General features: G+C 37.5%; 4 protein-coding genes across 5 annotated transcripts; 3 read left to right on the forward strand and 1 right to left on the reverse strand.

Moving 5' to 3' along the window:
* Window positions 1-135: 135 nt before the first annotated feature.
* Window positions 136-4,230, forward strand: LOC107424136 (U-box domain-containing protein 34). Its single transcript, XM_048479488.2, has 9 exons — window positions 136-511; window positions 944-1,065; window positions 1,156-1,271; window positions 1,359-1,480; window positions 1,564-1,859; window positions 1,945-2,046; window positions 2,345-2,773; window positions 3,035-3,784; window positions 3,892-4,230. Exons 1-9 carry the CDS (start codon window positions 301-303, stop codon window positions 4,084-4,086), a joined length of 2,343 nt encoding a protein of 780 aa, XP_048335445.2. The 5' UTR covers window positions 136-300; the 3' UTR covers window positions 4,087-4,230.
* Window positions 4,231-9,081: 4,851 nt separating this feature from the next.
* LOC107424103 (nucleosome assembly protein 1;2-like) lies at window positions 9,082-11,490 on the forward strand. Of its 2 annotated transcripts, none has more exons than XM_048479489.2 (4): window positions 9,082-9,675; window positions 9,810-9,853; window positions 9,968-10,243; window positions 10,774-11,490. In XM_048479489.2, the coding sequence occupies exons 1-4, from the start codon at window positions 9,633-9,635 to the stop codon at window positions 10,834-10,836; spliced, it is 426 nt and encodes a 141-aa protein (XP_048335446.1). In that variant the 5' UTR covers window positions 9,082-9,632; the 3' UTR covers window positions 10,837-11,490. The 2 variants fall into 2 exon arrangements, with proteins under 2 accessions (XP_048335446.1, XP_048335447.1); XM_048479490.2 differs by lacking the exon at window positions 10,774-11,490 and adding an exon at window positions 10,518-10,767.
* Window positions 11,491-13,535: 2,045 nt separating this feature from the next.
* On the reverse strand, window positions 13,536-15,150 carry LOC107424075 (glyoxylase I 4). Its single transcript, XM_016033768.2, has 5 exons — window positions 14,990-15,150; window positions 14,654-14,822; window positions 14,224-14,307; window positions 13,929-14,132; window positions 13,536-13,828 (listed from the first exon to the last, which is right to left on the reverse strand). Exons 1-5 carry the CDS (start codon window positions 15,032-15,034, stop codon window positions 13,734-13,736), a joined length of 597 nt encoding a protein of 198 aa, XP_015889254.1. The 5' UTR covers window positions 15,035-15,150; the 3' UTR covers window positions 13,536-13,733.
* Window positions 15,151-17,341: 2,191 nt separating this feature from the next.
* On the forward strand, window positions 17,342-19,174 carry LOC107424102 (protein ALP1-like). The gene has a single exon (XM_016033805.4). The coding sequence runs from the start codon at window positions 17,478-17,480 to the stop codon at window positions 19,056-19,058; it is 1,581 nt and encodes a 526-aa protein (XP_015889291.3). The 5' UTR covers window positions 17,342-17,477; the 3' UTR covers window positions 19,059-19,174.
* Window positions 19,175-20,788: the final 1,614 nt, after the last annotated feature.

The raw sequence follows: 20,788 nt of genomic DNA on the forward strand, positions 1-20,788 counted from the left end.
TTTATGGAAGGTGTGTATATAAAGTTAATTTGGGAGTGTAGAAAGAAAGGCTCGTGTGGATTAATAAGGGCCCAATTCAATTCAATGAGACCAGGGGAAGTATAAAGCCCAGCATAAGTCAACTATCCGATCATTGGAAATACCAGTCTATCTGTACAAAGATAAAGGGCGGTCAACCTCTGCGTCCATGCAAGAAATAGTTAAAGCCGTTCGTTTAACTGTTCAATTCAAAATTCATGTGAGCGTTCCATTCCCGAAGTCGGACAATTTTAGTGCCAAAATAAATAAAAGAGCTCCAGAATGAGCCACAGCGGTGGCTCCGCTGCTCCGGAGACGAAGGCTTCAGTTACAGTTGCAGTTGCGGTTTGCGGCGACCCCGATGGCGGCGGCGGCGGCGGCGGCAAGGGAAGCCGGCGTGCTGTGACGTGGGCTGTTGATAATTTCATGCACGAAGCCGATCGGTTCGTTTTAGTCCACGTCATGCCCAAAATCGCATCTATCCCAACTCCATGTATATTTCCCTTTCCTTATCTTTTTACTGTCCTCGATGAATTCACTATCTACCAATTAGTTTGAAATTTGAAAACTTTTCGAATTTTCCTTATTATGTTAAATTGCGGCTTTCAAACTCTGATTAAATGATTTAATCAAAATATTTTTAATACAATCTGCCTATACAGAATGCTTTACGAATTCCATCTTCGTTTTCAATTTTTGGCTTTTAGTCTTTAGTATATTCGTAGAATTCACAACAAAAAGTCGGAGTTTTAAAGATGAAAACTTTTCCTTTATTTATTTATTTGGCTAAATTATGCTAATACGGCTTTCAAAACATATCAGAATGAGCATAGATGAATTTATGATGTGGTGAAGTTGGTTCTGATACTACGGTATTGGTTGGATTATTATATATATATATATATATATATATATATATTTGCAGCGGGAGATCGGATACCCGTGACAGAATTGGATACAAATGTGGTGGCAATGTACGTGCAGGACATGAAAGAGAAGCTTGAAGAAGTTTTCATACCGTTTAAGAAGCTATGCAAAGCAAGACAGGTAAAAGCCTCGTTTATCGTCAAGGCTTGGTTCTAATTGAAATAATATAGTTTGGCCTCTGAAATTTTGTTACTTATAAAATTGTTTTAGATGGAATCTGTGGTTTTAGAAGATGATGATCCTGCGGCTGCACTTCTAAGATACGCATCTGACTCACAGATTAATACTTTAGTGTTGGGCTCTTGCTCTTCAAATTGCATAACTAGGTGGGTTTGCTGTCATTTTGGTGCTCTATTATCGAAATCCAAATGACCTTTAAAATTTTAAATGTTGAGTGAGTTTAACTGCTTCAGGAAACTGAAGGGACCAGGGGTACCAACAAAGGTTTTAAGATGTGATTCCAATACATGTGATATTTTTGTTGTATCCAAACAAAGAATCATCCCAAAAGCGGCTTGTCTCTCATATGTTAGTGGTATGTTAGAAGTACTTCCTTTACAACAACTCAACTCATTGTAAATTGTAATGTCATTCATCATTTGTTTCTTCACCATGCAGAGACTAGCTCTGCACAATGCAATGTCACTCAAGGAGATCATAGAGAAGGCTCTAGCATTTTTAGTGAACAAGTATCCAGGCTTCATTCTTTTCCTGTGGAATCCCAAGTGCGTAAAACTTTTGGAGCAACAACAATATCAGATCTTAGTTTCCTGAATTCGGAATCATTTTCACAAATTGGCTCTCGTAGAAGTTCCATTGTAGATCTGCAAAGGAATCTCCAAAGCTTCGGAGACGACCTTGAAACCCTTACTTCTAAGCAATGCAATTCCTTGGTTTCTTTCAAGAGTGAACAGGTGGAGTTGTGAGGAGTTTTAATGTATGTATACTGTTTAAAGGTGGTGTTTGGTGTGAGTATTAATGTAATGCATTATTATGCAGCTAGATGCTCAGGTTGAGGCAGAAAATTTACATCAAGAATTGCAAAATACCATTGCAATGTACAAAAGAACCTGCGAAGAGCTAGTCCATGCTCAGAGGAAGGTGAGAGGTTGATGATTCTTTGGTCTTTCAGACTTCTGCCAAAACACTGATAAAAATTCAAGATATGAAAATTAATTCAGGATTCTTTGGCTCTCTGTGTGGTTAGCTATAAATTTTTATTGTCAAAATTAATTCCAGATGCATCTAGCATTTTTGCATTTATGCCAACGGAGAAGCCATGTTTTAAGTTGTAAAAATAAGCTTGAACAGACAGTGCATCATGTTTAATCACATAGACAAGAAATTTATGGATCTCTCTCACATTATCAAATATGATCATACATGTTTAAATTAACAGGTCCAGTTACTTTCTTCTGAATGCCTTGAGGAAACAAGAAACATAAATGATGCCCTTCAAAGAGAAGAAACATTCAGGAAAGTTGCTGAAGAAGAAAGATCAAAGCATTTGGAAGCTGTGAAGGAGGTTGAGAATGCGAAACTTTTGCTTGCAGAAGAGGCTTACGAAAGACAGATTGCTGAACTAAATGCCATCAAAGAGTCCTCAGAGAAAAGGCAGATTGTTGATACACTCTTTTCTAGTGATTGCAGATACAAGAGGTACACTAGCAATGAAATAGAGGTTGCAACAAATTTCTTTTCTGAGACTAATGTCATTGGTGAAGGAGGGTATGGGAAAGTCTATAAATGCAGTCTTGATCACACCCCGGTAGCTGTTAAGGTTCTTCAAAGTAATGCAACTAGCAAGAAAGAGGAGTTCCTGAAAGAGGTATTTGTTTTTAAGTTATGTTAGCCGTTTGATTTCTATACTTGTTCAATTGCAGTCTACCTTACTGTCTCTTTGTTTTTTCTCTTAATGGTAATGAAAATTGCTCCTAGTATCATGCATGAACAATTTAGTCTACAGTTGTTTTCTCTTTTTTATCATCTACCATAATAAGCATGGTAATTTTTTTTTTTTTTCCTTTTTTCGAATTGTCATTGCTTTCTTGACACAAAAAAATCTCCTGTCATCTGCCAACTTTTGCAGGTTGAAGTTCTAAGCCAGTTACACCATCCAAACATAGTTTTGCTGCTTGGAGCCTGTCCTGAGAGTGGTTGCCTGGTGTATGAGTACTTGGAAAATGGAAGCCTGGAGGATTATATACTCCACCGGAATGGAAGGCCATCTCTTCCTTGGTTTATTAGATTCCGTATAGTTTTTGAAATAGCTTGTGGGCTTGCATTCTTGCACAACTCAAAGCCAGATCCCATTGTCCATCGAGATATAAAACCGGGCAATATCTTGTTAGACAGAAATTATGTGAGCAAAATTGGGGATGTTGGTCTGGCCAAACTTATTTCTGATGTTGTGCCTGACAATATTACCGAGTACAGAGACTCCATCATTGCTGGTACACTCTTTTACATGGATCCAGAGTATCAAAGAACTGGAACAATCCGACCAAAATCAGATTTATATGCTTTTGGAATCATAATCCTCCAATTATTGACAGCTCGTCATCCAAATGGACTTCTGTTGACCATTGAAAAAGCAATTGCAAATGGTTCCTTTGTTGACATTTTAGATAAGTCAGTTGTAGATTGGCCACTTGTTGAAACAGAGGAATTAGCTCGAGTTGCTTTGAGGTGTTCCAAACTCAGATGCAGGGAAAGACCAGATCTTGAAGCTGAAGTTCTTCCTGTCCTAAAAAGGCTAGTTGATATTGCAAATGCTAGTGTAAAAGTAGAAAGAAATAATGTCTATGCACCAAGCCACTACTATTGTCCAATTCTCCAGGTGAAAAGTTATACCCACAATCTGAGTAATGCTTCAAAATGTGATTATCCATTGAACATGCATCTAATTTCCTTATGTCTACGTGCATCATGATGTGGTAAATGCAGGAAATTATGGATGATCCGCATATAGCTGCTGATGGGTTTACCTACGAGTACCAAGCAATCAAGGCATGGCTTGAGAAGCACAAAGTTTCCCCATCTACAAAGCTTAAACTAGAGCACACCATGTTAACTCCAAACCATACATTACGTTCGGCCATCCATGATTGGAGGTCACGAGTGACATTGTCAAGTACCTAAATTGAAATAGCAATTGAGCTATGCACTATTTCTACCAATCTTTTTCTTCTAGAAACTGCTTGGTATTTGGATCATATCTTTGTTCGTCTAAGATGTGCATGTGAACATGAGCATCCAGAAATGTAATTAATGTTTCGTGCTAAATTGAGTATGTTACGGAATTGGGAGAAAAAACAAATAGCAACGGAAACAAAGAAAGCGAAGAACAAACACACAATTAACGTGGAAACCCTTGACGGGAAAAACCACGGGCAGGGAGAAGCAAATCCAATATCGAAAGATTGGTACAAAAAGTGAGCCTGACTGCGCGATACCTTCTAAAACCCTAATTTTCAGCCGAAAACCAAAAATATATAGTACATAAGAAACCCTAAAATTGAACAGGTCCATACCGCGGGGGCGCTGTCCCCCCACCACAGAGCCCCAAATTTTTCTCCAAAATTTAGTTTTACCAAATAGGTCGCACCGCGAGCTTTTCGGGTCGGATCAACAAGAATTCGGATCACAAACTCTAACAATCTCCACCTTGACACGAATTCCATATAAGGAATGAAAAACATACAAAACTCCAATCTTCGATAAAAGTTGCCATCCTCTTCCACAAAAAACCCCTAAAGGCAAAGCTCAACAACAAACACCAACCAAGTCCAAGCAATGCTCAAACTTGGCTACTGGAAATGCCTTGGTCATCATGTCAGCAGGATTATCATGAGTACTCACCTTGCTGACAACAATATCTCCACGAGCAATAACATCACGTACAAAATGATACCGAACATCTATATGTTTTGTCCTCTCGTGAAACATCTGATCCTTAGTGAGATAGATAGCACTCTGACTATCACAATTGATGACCGTACTCTCCTGCTCAGAGCTCAACTCACCTATCAACGCCCTTAACCAAATAGCTTCTTTCACCGCTTCAGCTATAGCCATATATTCAGCTTCTGTAGTTGATAGTGCAACTGTTGCTTGCAAAACAGACTTCCAACTGATAGAAGTATCTCCAAAAGTAAATACATAACCAGTAGTGGACCTCCTTCTATCAAGGTCCCCAGCAAAATCTGCATCAACATATCCACGTACACCCTCCTTACTTCCACCAAACTCTAAACAAGTGTTAGTAGTGCCTCTCAAGTACCTTAGAATCCACTTGACAGCTTGCCAGTGTTGTTTGCCAGGATTAGCCATATACCGGCTTACAACACTAACAGCATGTGCAATGTCAGGACGGGTAGACACCATAGCATACATCAAACTACCAACAGCACTAGAATAAGGAATATGTGACATATACTCAATATCTCTATCCGACTGTGGTGACATATCAGCAGACAATCTAAAATGAGTAGCTAATGGAGTACTTACAGGTTTAGCGTTCTTCATTCCAAAACGCTCCAGAACTTTCTCAACAAAAGATCTTTGAGTCAAGAAAAGTTTACCTGCAGATCTATCTCTCTCAATCTCCATACCAAGAATCTTCTTTGCCGCTCCCAAATCTTTCATCTCAAATTCACCACTCAATTCTGCTTTCAATCTGTTGATATCGGATTTCTTCTTGGCCACTATCAGCATATCATCAACATAAAGCAACAAATAGATAAATGAGCCATCTTCCAACTTCCTAAAATACACACAGCTATCATATTGGCTTCTAGAATAGCCATGGCTAAACATAAACCCATCAAACCGCTTGTACCACTGACGAGGGGATTGCTTCAAACCATACAAGGACCTTTTCAACAAACACACATGGTCCTCTTTTCCTTCAACCTCGAAACCTTCGGGTTGCTGCATATAAATTGTCTCCTCAAGCTCACCATGCAAGAAAGCGGTCTTCACATCTAGTTGCTCCAACTCTAAATCATGCATAGCAACTAGCGCTAACAAAGCACGAATAGAAGTATGTTTAACGACAGGGGAAAATATATCATTAAAATCAACTCCCTGTACCTGTGAATACCCCTTCGCTACTAAACGTGCTTTGTACCTCGCATCTTCAACACCAGGAATGCCTTCTTTCTTTTTGTAGACCCACTTGCATCCCACAATCTTCTTACCCTCTGGAGGTAATGCTAACTCCCAAGTGTGGTTCTTATGAAGCGACACCACCTCTTCCTGCATAGCAATTAACCACTTTGCAGAATCCTTACATGAGATGGCTTCATAATAGTTGCAAGGATCACTGGGACTCTCGATCTCCTGTGCTGCAACACAAGCAAAAGTGACATAGTCTGCTAAACTAGAGGGCTTCTTGATCTCCCTGCGAGGTCTATCCTTGGCAATCGAATGCTCCTGCACCTCCTCAATTCTCTCTTCTTCCACATGAGTGGGTGTCTCAAATGGGCCTGAAACTGAACCATTCTGTGAAGTACTTACTTCCTCCACCCTAAACTCCACCTGCTTTGGCATACTGTCTGAAACAACGAGCTCCTTTTTCGGATGCAGCATTGCCATCTCATCAAACACAACATCCCTGCTAATCACAACCTTAGATGACTTTGGATCAGGAAGCCAAACTCTGTATCCTTTTACACCCTGCGGGTAACCAAGAAATATGCCCTTCTTCGATCTAGGCTCAAGCTTACCATCATTAACATGAACATAGGCAAGGCATCCAAACACCTTCAAATCTAAATAATTAGCAGGTTTTCCAGACCATACCTCTTCAGGAGTCTTGCAATCGATTGCTGCCGATGGAGAACGATTCACCAAGTAGCAAGCTGTAGCAGCTGCTTCTGCCCAAAATTCCTGTGCTAACCCAGAATTTGACAACATGCATCGCACTTTCTCCATAAGAGTTCTGTTCATCCGCTCAGCCACACCATTTTGCTGCGGAGTTCCTCTAACTGTGAGATGTCTAACAATCCCTTCGTTTCTACAAAACTCATTGAAAACACCATCACAGAACTCCAATCCATTATCTGTACGAAGGCATTTCACCCTTCTTTCCGTCTGCTTCTCTACCAAAGCTTTCCATTGCTTGAAGATAGCAAATACGTCATTCTTGTGCTTCAAGAAATATACCCAGACCTTCCTGGAGAAATCATCAATGAAGGTCAACATATATCTGCCACCACCCTTAGAAACAGTACGTGCAGGTCCCCAAAGATCTGAATGAATGTAGTCTAGAGTACCTTTGGTTTTGTGAATTCCAGTACTGAAGCTAACTCTCTTCTGCTTCCCAAACACACAATGTTCACAAAACTCCAACTTCGAGATACTCCGATCACCAAGCAAACTCCGTTTGCTCAACATCGCCAAACCTTTCTCACTCATATGGCCCAATCTCATATGCCACAAACGAGTAACATCCGAATCTGACATGGATACTGAAACAGCAGCCGACCCCATTACCACAGAACCCTGTAGCCTGTATAATGTACCAACCAGGCTAGCTTTCATCACCACCAAAGCACCCTTCAGAACCCTCAAAACTCCACCTCCACCAGCAAAAGAACAACCAGACTTGTCCAAAGCAGATAAAGAAATTAAATTTTTAGACATATCTGGAACGTGACGTACCTCAGATAGTGTTCTGATAATTCTATCATGCATCTTCACCCTTACAGTTCCAATGCCGATGACACAGCAAGGATGATCATCTCCCATCAGCACAACACCTTTATCCACCGGAACATAAGAAGAGAACCAATCCCTATGGAGACATATGTGAAACGAACAGGCTGAATCCAAAATCCATCCCTGCTTGCCCGAACTATCCTCAGTCACTGAATAAACATCTCCATCTTCAATTTCCTCATGTGCGACACTGGCTTCGGCATGTTCCTTACTCTTTTCATTATTTTTATTCTGAAGCTTACGACATTCAGTTTTGATGTGCCCCTTTTTCTTACAGTAGTGACAAATAAGGTTTCTGAACCTTGACTTCGATCTTGGCCGACTACCACCATTGTTATTTTGATCTCTAGATGATGTTCTACCTCTAACAATCAAACCCTCTCCTCCGGAACTCCCAAAATTATTGTTATCCGAACTGCTGGTCAACTCCTTATCAAACAACTCCTTAGAATATAAAGAAGCTTTCACGTCCTCCAATTTTAGGGTTTTATTACTGTAAATCAAAGTCTCCCTAAAATTTTTATACGATGGAGGTAAAGAACGCAGTAGCATTAGGGCCTGATCTTCATCATCATATTTAATGTCCATGTTCGCCAGATCCAACAAAATAGTAGAAAAGTCATCTATGTGTGTTTTAATAGATGTACCTTCAACCATAGAAATGGTGTATAGACGGTGCTTCGCAATCAGTTTCGTTGTGAGATTCTTTGTGATGTACAAAGATTCCAACTTGTCCCATAAGTCCTTTGTTGTCTTCTGATCAAGGACCTCTCTCAAAACTTCATTGGACAAGCATAGATGAATGGTGGATAGGGCACGCTCATCAACCTCGGCTTTCTTTTCGGCATCCCACGAAGACGGCATCTGCTCCTTGCCAACCAACGCCTTGTGTAAACCGTTCTGTGTCAAAATCGCCTTCATCTTGACTTGCCACATGGAGAAACTCATGTTGCGCTCAAATTTCTCAATGTCGAACTTTGTTGCCATGATCGAAAAAGAAAAAAAAATTCCCAAATAGATCGACGCGGCTCTGATACCACTTGTTACGGAATTGGGAGAAAAAACAAATAGCAACGGAAACAAAGAAAGCGAAGAACAAACACACAATTAACGTGGAAACCCTTGACGGGAAAAACCACGGGCAGGGAGAAGCAAATCCAATATCGAAAGATTGGTACAAAAAGTGAGCCTGACTGCGCGATACCTTCTAAAACCCTAATTTTCAGCCGAAAACCAAAAATATATAGTACATAAGAAACCCTAAAATTGAACAGGTCCATACCGCGGGGGCGCTGCCCCCCCACCACAGAGCCCCAAATTTTTCTCCAAAATTTAGTTTTACCAAATGGGTCGCACCGTGAGCTTTTCGGGTCGGATCAACAAGAATTCGGGTCACAAACTCTAACAGAGTATAATAGGTTTAGTTGATATATATAAATATTGTATTTTTATCGTATACATCTGAAAGTAAATTTGTGTACCACAGAATACATTGTAAATTGTTTTAGCATATATTGTACATCAGTTGAGAGTTTCTGTCAATGATATCTACGCATTTTTCACCTATTATTGTTGAAGTTCATCATTTTATAATTCAATATCATACACCTTAGAATAGCTTAGTTGAACATGACAAAATATATAATGGAAAGACAAGCAAGAAAAGTTACCTATTATTAAAGGGGCGACCTTCTTTCTTTATCAGGGTAGCTCCACCAAAGTATGGTCAGCAACAAATAATCTGGGATCAGGAGGTTTTGGCATTGGTGGAACCCAAAACTTTTTTGCTCTGAAAACCTTTTAAGCCCGGCTCTTGTAAACCTAATAATAATATAATTAATATAATTATCTAATTTAAAAAAGAGGCGGTTATATTGAAAAATAAGGGGGAAAAAAATCATTATATAGGGTTTAAGATCCGGTTATCTAATCTTCTCTCACCACTCTAGCTATCCCAGACCATAATGAGCAACAAGGGCAACCTCAACATGTCCCGTCTCATATTTGGTACTCCTTATTCACAGAATCTCCAATCTCTGTCTCTTTCTTTCGGCTTTTCCCCTGTGCATATGTGTGTGTGTGTGTGTTTTTTTTTTTTTTTTTCTTTTTGAATCGGATTTTCTTTCAATTTTTTCGTGTAGTTCTGAATGAAGAGGAAGGAGAAGGCCTTGTTAATCCACTCAAGGTCACTACTTTTTGCACTTGTTCCTTTGATTACCATTACACGACAGTTTGCTGAACCATGCGTACGTATGTTTTTATTCTGATTCTATTTTTGTTTTTGGATATTATCGCGCAGGATAGGATACAGAGCTTGGCTGGGCAGCACTCTGACATGCTTGAGAATCTGTCACCTGAAGTCAGGGAGTCGTGGAAGTTCTTACAGAAATTCAGGCACGGCCTTTCTCCGTGTAGTTATATTGGGTTATTTCTTGGGTGTATCATCTTTGCTCTAAAGTCTCTCTTCCACTTGCACTTGCAGAGCCAACATGATGAGTTGGAGGTGAACTTTTTTGAGGAAAGAGCAGCCATTGAAGCCAAATATCGCAAGTTGTATCGGCCTCCGCCTACCAATGTATCCTACCCGTCTCTCTCTCTCTCTCTCTCTCTCTCTCTCTCTCTCTCTCTCTCTCTCTCCCCTCCCTTCCTCTCTCCCGTTTCGTCGTTATTTCTTGTTTTTTATATGATTGATGAAGATGAAGATGAACCTATTCTTGATAAAGCTATAGGGTAGGTCTGCGTCTTATTTGGTATCTTATGGGCTGGCATATACATATATATATATATATATACATATATATATATACATACATGTTTGATTAAAGTTGGTTGGTTCTTATGTTTTGTAGGATGGGCATTGAATGTTATCTAGGAAAATGCTTGACACAAAAGCTGCTTAAGAAAAAGAAGCTGAAGAAGGGATCAAAGAATGCACAGCCAATTACTAAAACTCAAAATAGTTATTTCAACTTTTCTAGTCCACCCCATGATATTGATGCTCTATTTTTTTTTTTTTTTTTTAATTGAAGAACTTGTAAAAAATTTGGTTTGGCACATTTTAATGTTCTGTTTTATATATGTATATATGTATTCTCTTCTGTGCAGGATAAGGAACTTCAAAAACCGACGGAACAAGATGATGATGTTTTATGCACTATCTATACTTAAGACCGTGCAAGCGCAATGGATGCTGTAAAAGCTCCAACTAGTTCTAGTTCAGAGTGTTAAAAAATAGAATAATTTGGAAATTTGGTAATTATTTGATTGGATGTTCATAGTTAAGAAAGTATTTTATTAGGTAGATTTAGTTGGCAGTTTTCTATTGGGTAGATTTAGGTGGCAATGTTTTGTGAAATTATATAAGAACACGTGTAGGCGGTTGGATTGTTAACTTGAATTAGAAAGGTTCTTGATGTTATTTTGGACCGCCAATATAAGCCTGTACATAGAACGAAAGCATTTTTACCTATATCAGGAGAGAATGAAATCGAATCACGAGGATAACAGGAATTTCAGATAATTTGTATTTTTTTATTTTTTATTTTTAAAACAAATAAGCCTTTAGTTTTTCTTCAAAACAGCAAAGCCTCCAATTTTTTTATTTTTTTTAAATAATTTCCGCTATTATCCAACACAGAGAACTCTAAAAGGTTTGTGGAACTCGGAGAGGCAATGAAACAGGCATCTATTCAATTTGGTCTAGCAACGCAAGAAACCAGAGAGATTACAGACAGCCAAACGAGATGTGACATTAGAGAGAATCAAATGAGACGCGACATAGAACCTAAAGAGAAAAAAAAAAAAAAAAAAAAAAAAACACAACTTTATGATGACATATGTGATCACACAGCCCTTACCTTCACGAATACGTACGTACAGAGCTTCACAAAAATATCGGGGTGGAAAATCTTCTAAGTTACTACAAGAAGATGCAGGCGGGTGGAGAAGAGGATGAGTTGCATCTCCTCAACCAAAGGCACCACCATGATCACATTCACCAGGAGGGCTTTCCTGATGACGAGGGTATTCGGGCGCTATTGTACCAATACCAGTCCCACTACGTATTCCTGCCTATGCCTTCCAATTATCATGTCTTCCGCCCCCTAAACTCAGCAATTGACCATCGGGCCAGTGTTCGTGGTCAAATATAATAAAACCCTTAGGAAGAGTAACCTCATAAGCATGAGCCCTTCCAACTTTATTTTGGTGAGGGTGGCATGTTAGGTGGCTTTTCAAACTTTATTGTGGTGAGTTTAGCGCTTTTTTTTTTCCCTTCTATATAAAGGCTTATCAAATTTTGATAAACAATATGAATAGTTGATAAATTATATAGAAAGAAAATTTATATATTATTATTTCAGTTTTTATCAAAATTTTGATAAACATATTTTGTAAGTGTAGTACCATTGTTTCTTTTTTCATTTTAGTTTATATTTTTTTTTTAATAAAGTGAGTTTAACATGTTTTTTTTTGCATGTTTAGTCGCGTGACCAACTACTTCATTGTTTTATTTTGGTGAGTTTAATTAGTATGTTTGTTGCTTTTTCACATGGCATCGTTTCTCTCAACTATTGAATTTGATCATTTTAATACATTATTTTAATTTATTTGCTAGCTTCTCCATTAATGGGATCTTAATATTGTTACTTTTACTCTTAATTTCTTGAATGTTTTTATATTGATTATTATACAGTCTAGTTAGTTTAATTTTAGATGTACAATATGATGTTAGAGAGTATATAATATTTTTCAAATATTTTCTTTATGTTCTTAATTAGTAATTTGCATAAAAGAAAGATATAGAGAATAATTAATATGAAGAAAAAAAAAAAAAGCAGAAACATAATTAAGGTAAAAAAAATGTTCTGTCTGAAAAATTGATGGACAACTCCAAAATTGAAGATATCAAAAGACAGTTGATGACATGGCCATTAACAAAACGGTATGGCAGAATGGAGAAACTTTACAATTGTTGGAAATTGGAATGGCACAAACACAAAGCATGCTAAAAGCAAAAAGTCTTTCAAACTCATTATGGATAGAAGCTGCTAAAAGTAACTTTTCAAAGTTGATCCCCTCGGAGGAAAGTTCAACCAAAAAAAAAAAAAAAAAAATCATCTTGATCGGCTCCAATGACTAATACAAAGCCCATAGAATTTTTAATCTAAAAGCCAATCAATTGGTGATATCCAAAGCTCTTCAGTTCAATGAAATGTAAGCATGGAACTGGAGGAGTCAAGTGTTGAGGCAAAATCATTTGAAGTTGACTCACAAGAAAATTATGAGCAACCATGACCAAACATTCGAACAATTCCAAATCCAAACTTCTCATATTGAGTTAGAATTAACATCTGAATCCTCAGAAAGGCTCCTTAAGATATATTTATGACTTATGTAATATTGCACTATTTTGTTGTGGGGTGTAGAATTTTAAAAATGTAGTCAAAAGTGAAGTCCGACAAAAACAATAAATGAAAAAAAACGAAGAACTGACCAGAATCGTGAAAAATCACAATTGAGATCTTGGGATAGATGCGCATGTGAATTAAGGTTTCCTGCTAATGGAGTATAATAAAAATTAGTAAACATAGAAAAAAAAATATATTATACTTCTATAGCGTACAGCATCATTTATGATTCAACATCATACACCTTAAATAGCTTAGGTGAACATAAACTACAGTGGAAATATTTATTCTTCCATGTTACCTAATGCAAACTGTGAGACTTTGTTTAAAGCATGCTCAACATTAGCATCAGAGTTTGCTTCTTTAGTTCGAATCGTTAATTGGAACCTAAATTGAGAAAGTGCCTTTCCTAAATACAACAAAGTTATTTGATTATCACTAACATTTCCCACTGCAAAATTCATAAAAGATTAGTTCAGCTGGTACGAATTATTCATTTGCAATTTCTGTAAAGACAAAGTTCCTATACCAGAGGCCTGCATAAACCATCATCATTGAAATGTATAATATCTGTACAAAGTCTCTAGGCGACTTAAAGCAGTAGTTCATGAAACTCCACAGCCCTAGATATCACAAAGTTTATTGGTATGAAATGTATCAGTTATCCACTTGTGTAAACTCCAGAGCATTTCCATCAGGATCTCGAGTAAAAATTGCAGGCCTTCCAGACTTGCTAAGTGTGTAAGAAATGCCTGCAGTTCAGAATATGCCATAACAAGACGTTCACTTTCCTTGTATAAATGGTAAAGACTAAAGAATAATGAACTGGGGATGAAGAAAAGGCAAGATTACCAGCTTTGTCAAGAATTGCTTTCAGCTTGGACACATCCCTGATTGCAATACAAGTATGGCGGTCACGCCCTCCATGTTCGGGCCGTCCAGTCAAAGGGTCGGGATTTGGAAGCTCCATCAAATGGATCATCTCAGAACCAACCCATAACCAAGCACCCCTATAGGGGAGCTTGTCGTGTGGCCTTGCCTCGTTTATTTCAAGGCCTGATCTTGGACACAAAATGTATGTTCATTCTAACTTGTAAGTTTTATTTTTTCTTCTAAAGCAAAAGCTTCAATGGGAAAATTAACGTACCGAGGATATTCTGATAAAAATCGAGAGACCTTTCCAGATTCTCACACAGCACTCCAACATGGTGGACACTAACAACTCCATAATCTGCAACAGTACGAGACGAAAACACTCGGTTAAGAGCTACTTAAAACTTCTTTATCCCACAAGGACTAGAAAATGAAGATATGTAGAAATTGAAAAAAAAATGACATCTGCCCAATCATTAATCATTTTCTCTGCCTCTCTGCCTTTTGACACAATAATTCATTACAGATTTCCAACACTTGAGGAATAATCATAACTCGAGAAAAGGCTACGAATTGATGTTAGAGATGCCGAGTTTCTAAAACCCAAGTCGCCCAATTTAAAAATAACTTCGCAGAAAACAAAACAAAACCAAAAACAAAAACAAAAAACAAAAAGAGAAAAGGCAACTATTAAGAGGTATCACCGTTTTTGTCGTTGCCACTGACTGCTTCTTTCTCAATCACATCTCCTTCTACAGCCAGCTTAGCTCTTGCCACAGAACAAAGCCCACGACATCTACCATTTCTCAAACCAGTCTCATTAACTTTGAATGGTGGGTTTGCAAATATGGTGCAAACACTTACACGATTGATCTGCAATCAGAAAAATAGGGAATTCAAAGAAAAATTAACAAAACAGGAATGCGAATAAACCAACACCGATAAAAAGAGATAACCAAACACCAAACAAACTTAGTTATCCAATCAGCTAACTAGATAGAGAAATCGGGTCTGGATTCTGGGGAAAAAGACAAAATTACCCTTTGTTGCAGAGAAAGAGTGGGAGGTGCAGTGAGAGACGCCATGGAAGAAGAGCAGTGGTTCAACTGGGTTCTGTTTATTTGTGACCGGAAGAGTAAATAAACTTGGAAAATAAAATACGACACTCATCATTACTCAACGCACTTTACAACTCCTACATGGTTATTGGTTAGCCTGTGGCTAGGAATATTCACGGTAATAAAATTTAAATAAAAATTGTTGCTTTCGGATAATCAGAACCACTAGCTCACAGTTTGGGGTGTTTCTGAAAATATAGAAAATGTTTGGTTCCTCTTTTAAAATTTGGATTAACCGTGTCTAAGCAAAAATAAATTAAAAATGAAGCCTCAGAGCCCAAAATTATTTATAACAATAAGGCCCTAGAAAAATCTGTTGACATTAGAAGATGGTGGAGCTGTTTACCGTATGACCTTCTTCAATTTGGGCACGGGTCAACTGTTAATAGAAAACAAAACTCAAAGACTCAAATACTCAAATGGTACGACCGGCAATTTTCCTTTTTTCTTTTTTCTTTTTTTTTTTTTTGTTTTTTAATTTTTATTCCTAAGCAATGACCAACAAAGAACTCGTGCTATATTATGAAAAATATATCTAACTAAATACAAAGTTAATAGAAATTATTATTTTTTCTTATTATTTGTTTGTTTCCTTTTAACAACTTAATAGACTTGATTTGAATTCAAATGAAATGTAAGAATCAACAATTTTTATCACTTTAATATGTTCACACAGAATAAGGTCTTTAAGAGTAATAAGCTGACTCTGGGTTCTAACTATGTTTCATAAAATGGAAAAAAAAGAAAAGGAAAATAATTAATAAGCTGTTTGTTAGATATGAAATGGACTTTTTGGGCAATTGCATGGTATAAACACAAAAAATGTCACATTCTGGACAGTGTGGTTCATATGATTTTTGCAGGTAGTGGAATTTCTCAATTCTGTGTGTCTGAACCTATTTAATTATGTTGCTCTCAATCAAAGTAGCTTGATTAAAGCACAGTGTTGACTTAAAAATTGCTTCATTGGCTTTGAAACCTTTATCTTATACGCGAAACAATCACTCATAGATAATGTTGGGTTGGGTCTGCCTTGCATTTAATATGAACTTTTTTCTCATACAGTATGAATTAATGCCTGATTTTGTAAATCCAATCATATCATCCTAAAATTTCAAATTACGTCAAGCTTCATTTAAACCATCTTTTTTAGATTTTGGGTAAGAACGAAATTAAATGATCTACCATTCCATTCATACTTCCAATTATAGAACAATAAATGCATATATTATATTTCTGTGTTCACCATTTTTAGGAGTCAATTTATAAAAATTATAGAGACAGTAGTTTTACTATCCATTAATAGTCGGTAAATTCTCCGTTTTCGTACACTAAAACCCATTGACCAAAAAAATACACTATAATAATATTTGAAAATCCCATGTTTATCATTTATTAACTTATTATAAAATAAATTTCAACCACTTCTAAGCTTGTCTTGTTCTAGGAAGAATATCAAATTGAAATTTATAAGAAATGCTTAATTAAAATCTTAATAATAAAACTTGTCAACGAAGTACATATATATATATATATATATATATTTATATTAGTTTTATGATACAGACCATTTATATGTAGGTGGTATTAAAAATCAATATTTTTACTATATATATTAAATATAGTACATGATCGATGTTTTATTTTTTAAAAACTATAGGCGTTGTTCAAGTATGAGAGGAATAGGATAAGATGGGTCCCGTCCCAAAACTCGGTTTTATTCAAGTGTCAGAGGAATAGGATAAGATGCTTCCCGTCCCAATTTGTGGTAGAATAGCAAGGAAAGAAAAAACTTAAAGGGGGACATGAGTAAATAGTTGATGCTTGGGGGAGTTTCCAAGAAAAATATCCAACAAAGGTTGTATAACAAGAAAAGAAAATAAATAAATAAATAAAATACATAGATATATAATAAAAGAAAGCATTTGAGATAGTTATCCGTCTACATAAACTTTGTCGTTTTCCTTTCTTCCTTCCTCCAAAAACGAAACTTCCCAATAAACTTCCGTCAAACAAAACGTTTTTGTTGTAGCTTTTTCTTTTCCCACCCGGCCCACAAGTCCAAAATACCATCGAAAGGAAACAAGCCTTATAGTCGCCCGAACCGCGTAAGATCTCCTCGCTGAACTGTTGTTGTAATAATAATACAACAATAATAATAATCAGATAAAAGTCAAGTCGCCGTCAAAACGCACCGCGACGCGTTCACATCTGCGTACACGCTTCCCCACTCGCTTCCCTCCCCAATTCCTATATATTATTCATCCACCAGCTCGTTTTTTCATGTCATCTCCAAAGCTTTCTCTGTTCACATTTTCTGCTCAAGCATTTCTTCAAACACTTTCATACCCCTCTGACAATTCTTTCCGTAGACTAATAATCCTTCCACATACTGTATTTAATTTATTTCATGGAAATCAGCTCGTTCCCATTTCTTAGTCAGGAAGATTTTTCACACTTGTACGCCTTGCTCCCCGAAATAGAGGATTTCAATATGAATAATAACAATAACTCCAACAACAAGAAGCGTCGTAGAAAGGATGATGATGATGAGGAAGAGAACGAATTCGATAACGAGGGATTGAAGAAGAACGCTTGGAGGGAAATACTCACTTCTCTGATAATGTTGGATGAGGAGGAGAAACAGGAACACGAGCAATGGGCCGCTGAGTCCCAGCAGGATTGGGCCTTCATTCAGTCCAAAAACAAGCGGGAAAATCAAGCCATGAATGACTACCACAGCAATCTCAATCAACATTATACCGAATTGGACAATTTGGATCACTCCACGACCAAGCGAGCTCGCCGCTCGGCTTCGGTTGCTGCTGCGGCAGCCGCGACGGCGACGGCGACGGCGAGTTTGGCTTCAGCTCATGGGGCGACCGATAACTCCGCGCAGTCGGGTTCGAGTTCCGGGCAAGCGGGTCAGCACCGCCGGCTCTGGGTCAAGGACCGGTCCAAGGATTGGTGGGATCAGTATAACCACCCCGATGTACCAGAGGAGGACTTCCGGCGAGCCTTTCGGATGAGCAAAGCCACGTTCAATATGATCTGCGAAGAGCTCGATTCGGCCGTCATCAAGAAGAACACGATGCTTCGCGAAGCGATTCCGGTTCGCCAGCGCGTCGCGGTTTGCATATGGAGGTTGGCTACTGGGGAGCCTCTTCGCCTCGTGTCGAAGCGATTTGGGTTGGGAATCTCCACGTGTCATAAACTGGTTCTCGAGGTTTGCTCGGCAATTAGGACGGTTTTAATGCCCAAGTTTCTTCAGTGGCCGGAGGAGAACAATATGCAGACGATTAAGGAAGAGTTCAAAGCCATTTCCGGGATTCCAAACGTTGGTGGCTCTATGTACACGACCCATGTTCCAATTATAGCTCCGAAGATCAGCGTGGCCGCGTATTTCAATAAGAGGCACACAGAGAGGAACCAGAAAACCTCCTACTCTATAACTGTTCAAGGGGTTGTTGATCCTAGAGGGGTTTTCACTGATGTTTGCATTGGTTGGCCTGGTTCAATGCCTGATGACCAGGTTTTGGAGAAGTCTGCTCTGTATCAGAGAGCTAATAGGGGGCTTTTGAGGGATGTTTGGATTGTTGGGAATTCTGGGTACCCTCTGATGGATTGGCTTTTGGTTCCTTATACACATCAGAATCTGACTTGGACTCAGCACGCTTTCAATGAGAAAATTGGAGACGTCCAAAGGGTCGCTAAGGCAGCTTTTACAAGATTGAAAGGAAGGTGGTCTTGTTTGCAGAAGAGGACGGAGGTTAAACTCCAGGACTTGCCGGTGGTTCTTGGGGCCTGTTGTGTTTTGCATAATATTTGCGAGATGAGGAATGAAGAAATGGATCCCGAGCTGAATTTCGAGCTTTTCGATGATGAGATGGTCCCTGAGAATAGTCTGAGATCTGTTGGTGCACTACAGGCTAGAGATCACATTGCTCATAACTTGCTGCACCATGGCCTTGGTGGCACTGCTTTTCTATAGTGATTCTAGCACTAAAATTAGATTTTGTTTTCCTTTCCGTATTTTAATTTTTGTAATTCTTTATTGGCTATAGCTTTACTGTAGTCATACTATCTAATAAGATGGAAATTTTTATAGTGGGTTTGTGTATAAAAGATTATTTGTTGCCGTTCAACGGATATTGCTTGCTTGCTGGTGTCTGGAAGTTCTCTTTTCTTTTCTTTTTTCTTTTTTTTTTGGGGGGGGGGGGGGGGGAAAGAATGAGGTTTTCTTCTATTTTATTTTTTTTCCCTTTTTTTTGGGCAATATGGAAATCATTGGTCTACGTAGTTTTGCTTCTGCACATGATGCTGTCATAGAGAATGTAGCCCCCATTTTACTAGGTTTGACCAATTTCAACATCAGACTCCCATTTTTCCAAAGTTAAAAGAGTCTCTTTTGCAGCCTCCAGATGTTGTCAAGAGGGTTCCTGTCCAACTTTATGCATCTGATCGCAACGCGTTTTTAAACTCGTGCTTGGCGCACATTAATTATGTGTTTGGTCTGTCCCACCGTGTTTGATTTTTTGACTTCTAGATTGGCTGTTGTTGTTCAGCCAAGTAAACTTTCTGTCTCTCTCTTGCACCTTTGACTTTAAACAAATCCCTTCTTGACTTGCGTGATCAAGAGTGTTGAAATCAACTACCGGAGTTCATACCTTTATCAGGGGGTTTCTTTGCTAAAGTTTGCTGTTATCTTAAAGTATATTGATTATTAGCTTAAGGCTAATTCAATTAAGCTGAGTCTCAGTTATTTTGTATTTTCTGGAATGCCAATCATTTTTTGCTGCATACGCCTCTATTCCAAAGGCGTTTCCAAGGATTTGGGGATTTTAATGATGTTTTGCAGGAATCGAAGAAGAGATAATCTGTTTTGATTTATGGATTTAAAAAATTTTCTGGAATGCGAATAATGTTTTGCTTAGCCTCTGTTCCAAATCCAAAGGCATTTCAAAGGATGTAGGCCTTTTGGTGATGTTTTGCTTGGAAAAGAAGAGCAAATCCTCTGTTTAGAGAAGTTTGTTTGCTTTTATAAATATCGATGCTAAAAGTATAGTTTGTTTAATCCTGCTTGACTTTTATTCTAAGGCCTTTCATTTAGGTTGCCAGTGTTTCAGTTAGCACACATTTAATCTCTATTTTACAATTTGTTTAATCTAATTTAATTTTTATTTTGTTATTTTTTATCGATATTGTTCTTAATTTAACTATTTATTTTACACTTTAATACATAAAATTTAAATTCTATTTTACAATTTGATTAATCTAATTTAATCTCTATTTTGTTAATCTTTGCTAATATTGTCCTTATTTTAGCCCGTTTATTTTACACTTTAATCTATATAATTTAAATTTTATTTTGAAATTTAATTAATCTAATTTAATCTCTATTTTAAAACAGTTTTTAACTTTGATTTATCTAATTTAATTTCCAATTTTATATCTATTCGTCGATGTTATTTCAAATTTAGCCATCTATATAATTTAATCTCTATTTTAGAATTAATTTAGCTTATAAAATCTCTATTCTCTATTTTAAAATTAATTGAGCTTATATGATCTCTATTTTAGAATTAATTTAGCTATTTATTTTTTACTTTAATCAATATAATTTAATCTTTCTAATAGTGTTTTTTGGCTCAAGTGTTGTTTTGAACTCTTAAGTCAACTGTTTCGGCCTTATCATATCTTGAAGTTAACTGATTTGATACT

This window comes from Ziziphus jujuba, chromosome 7 (genome assembly GCF_031755915.1).
Source record: "Ziziphus jujuba cultivar Dongzao chromosome 7, ASM3175591v1".
NCBI classification, from domain to species: domain Eukaryota; kingdom Viridiplantae; phylum Streptophyta; class Magnoliopsida; order Rosales; family Rhamnaceae; genus Ziziphus; species Ziziphus jujuba.

Bases quoted from the DNA above. Each gene is read 5' to 3' on its own strand.
- LOC107424136 (XM_048479488.2), top strand. From the start codon at position 301: ATGAGCCACAGCGGTGGCTCCGCTGCTCCGGAGACGAAGGCTTCAGTT. The intron at 1,481-1,563 runs GTATGTTAGAAG...TTCACCATGCAG, and splicing joins TTGTCTCTCATATGTTAGTG to AGACTAGCTCTGCACAATGC. The intron at 3,785-3,891 runs GTGAAAAGTTAT...TGGTAAATGCAG, and splicing joins ACTATTGTCCAATTCTCCAG to GAAATTATGGATGATCCGCA.
- LOC107424103 (XM_048479489.2), top strand. From the start codon at position 9,633: ATGAGCAACAAGGGCAACCTCAACATGTCCCGTCTCATATTTG. The intron at 9,854-9,967 runs GTCACTACTTTT...ATTATCGCGCAG, and splicing joins GCCTTGTTAATCCACTCAAG to GATAGGATACAGAGCTTGGC. The intron at 10,244-10,773 runs GTATCCTACCCG...TCTTCTGTGCAG, and splicing joins ATCGGCCTCCGCCTACCAAT to GATAAGGAACTTCAAAAACC.
- LOC107424075 (XM_016033768.2), bottom strand. From the start codon at position 15,034: ATGGCGTCTCTCACTGCACCTCCCACTCTTTCTCTGCAACAAAGG. The intron at 14,308-14,653 runs GTGATACCTCTT...GTACTGTTGCAG, and splicing joins CAGTGGCAACGACAAAAACG to ATTATGGAGTTGTTAGTGTC. The intron at 13,829-13,928 runs GTAATCTTGCCT...TCTGAACTGCAG, and splicing joins AGCAATTCTTGACAAAGCTG to GCATTTCTTACACACTTAGC.
- LOC107424102 (XM_016033805.4), top strand. From the start codon at position 17,478: ATGGAAATCAGCTCGTTCCCATTTCTTAGTCAGGAAGATTTTTCACAC.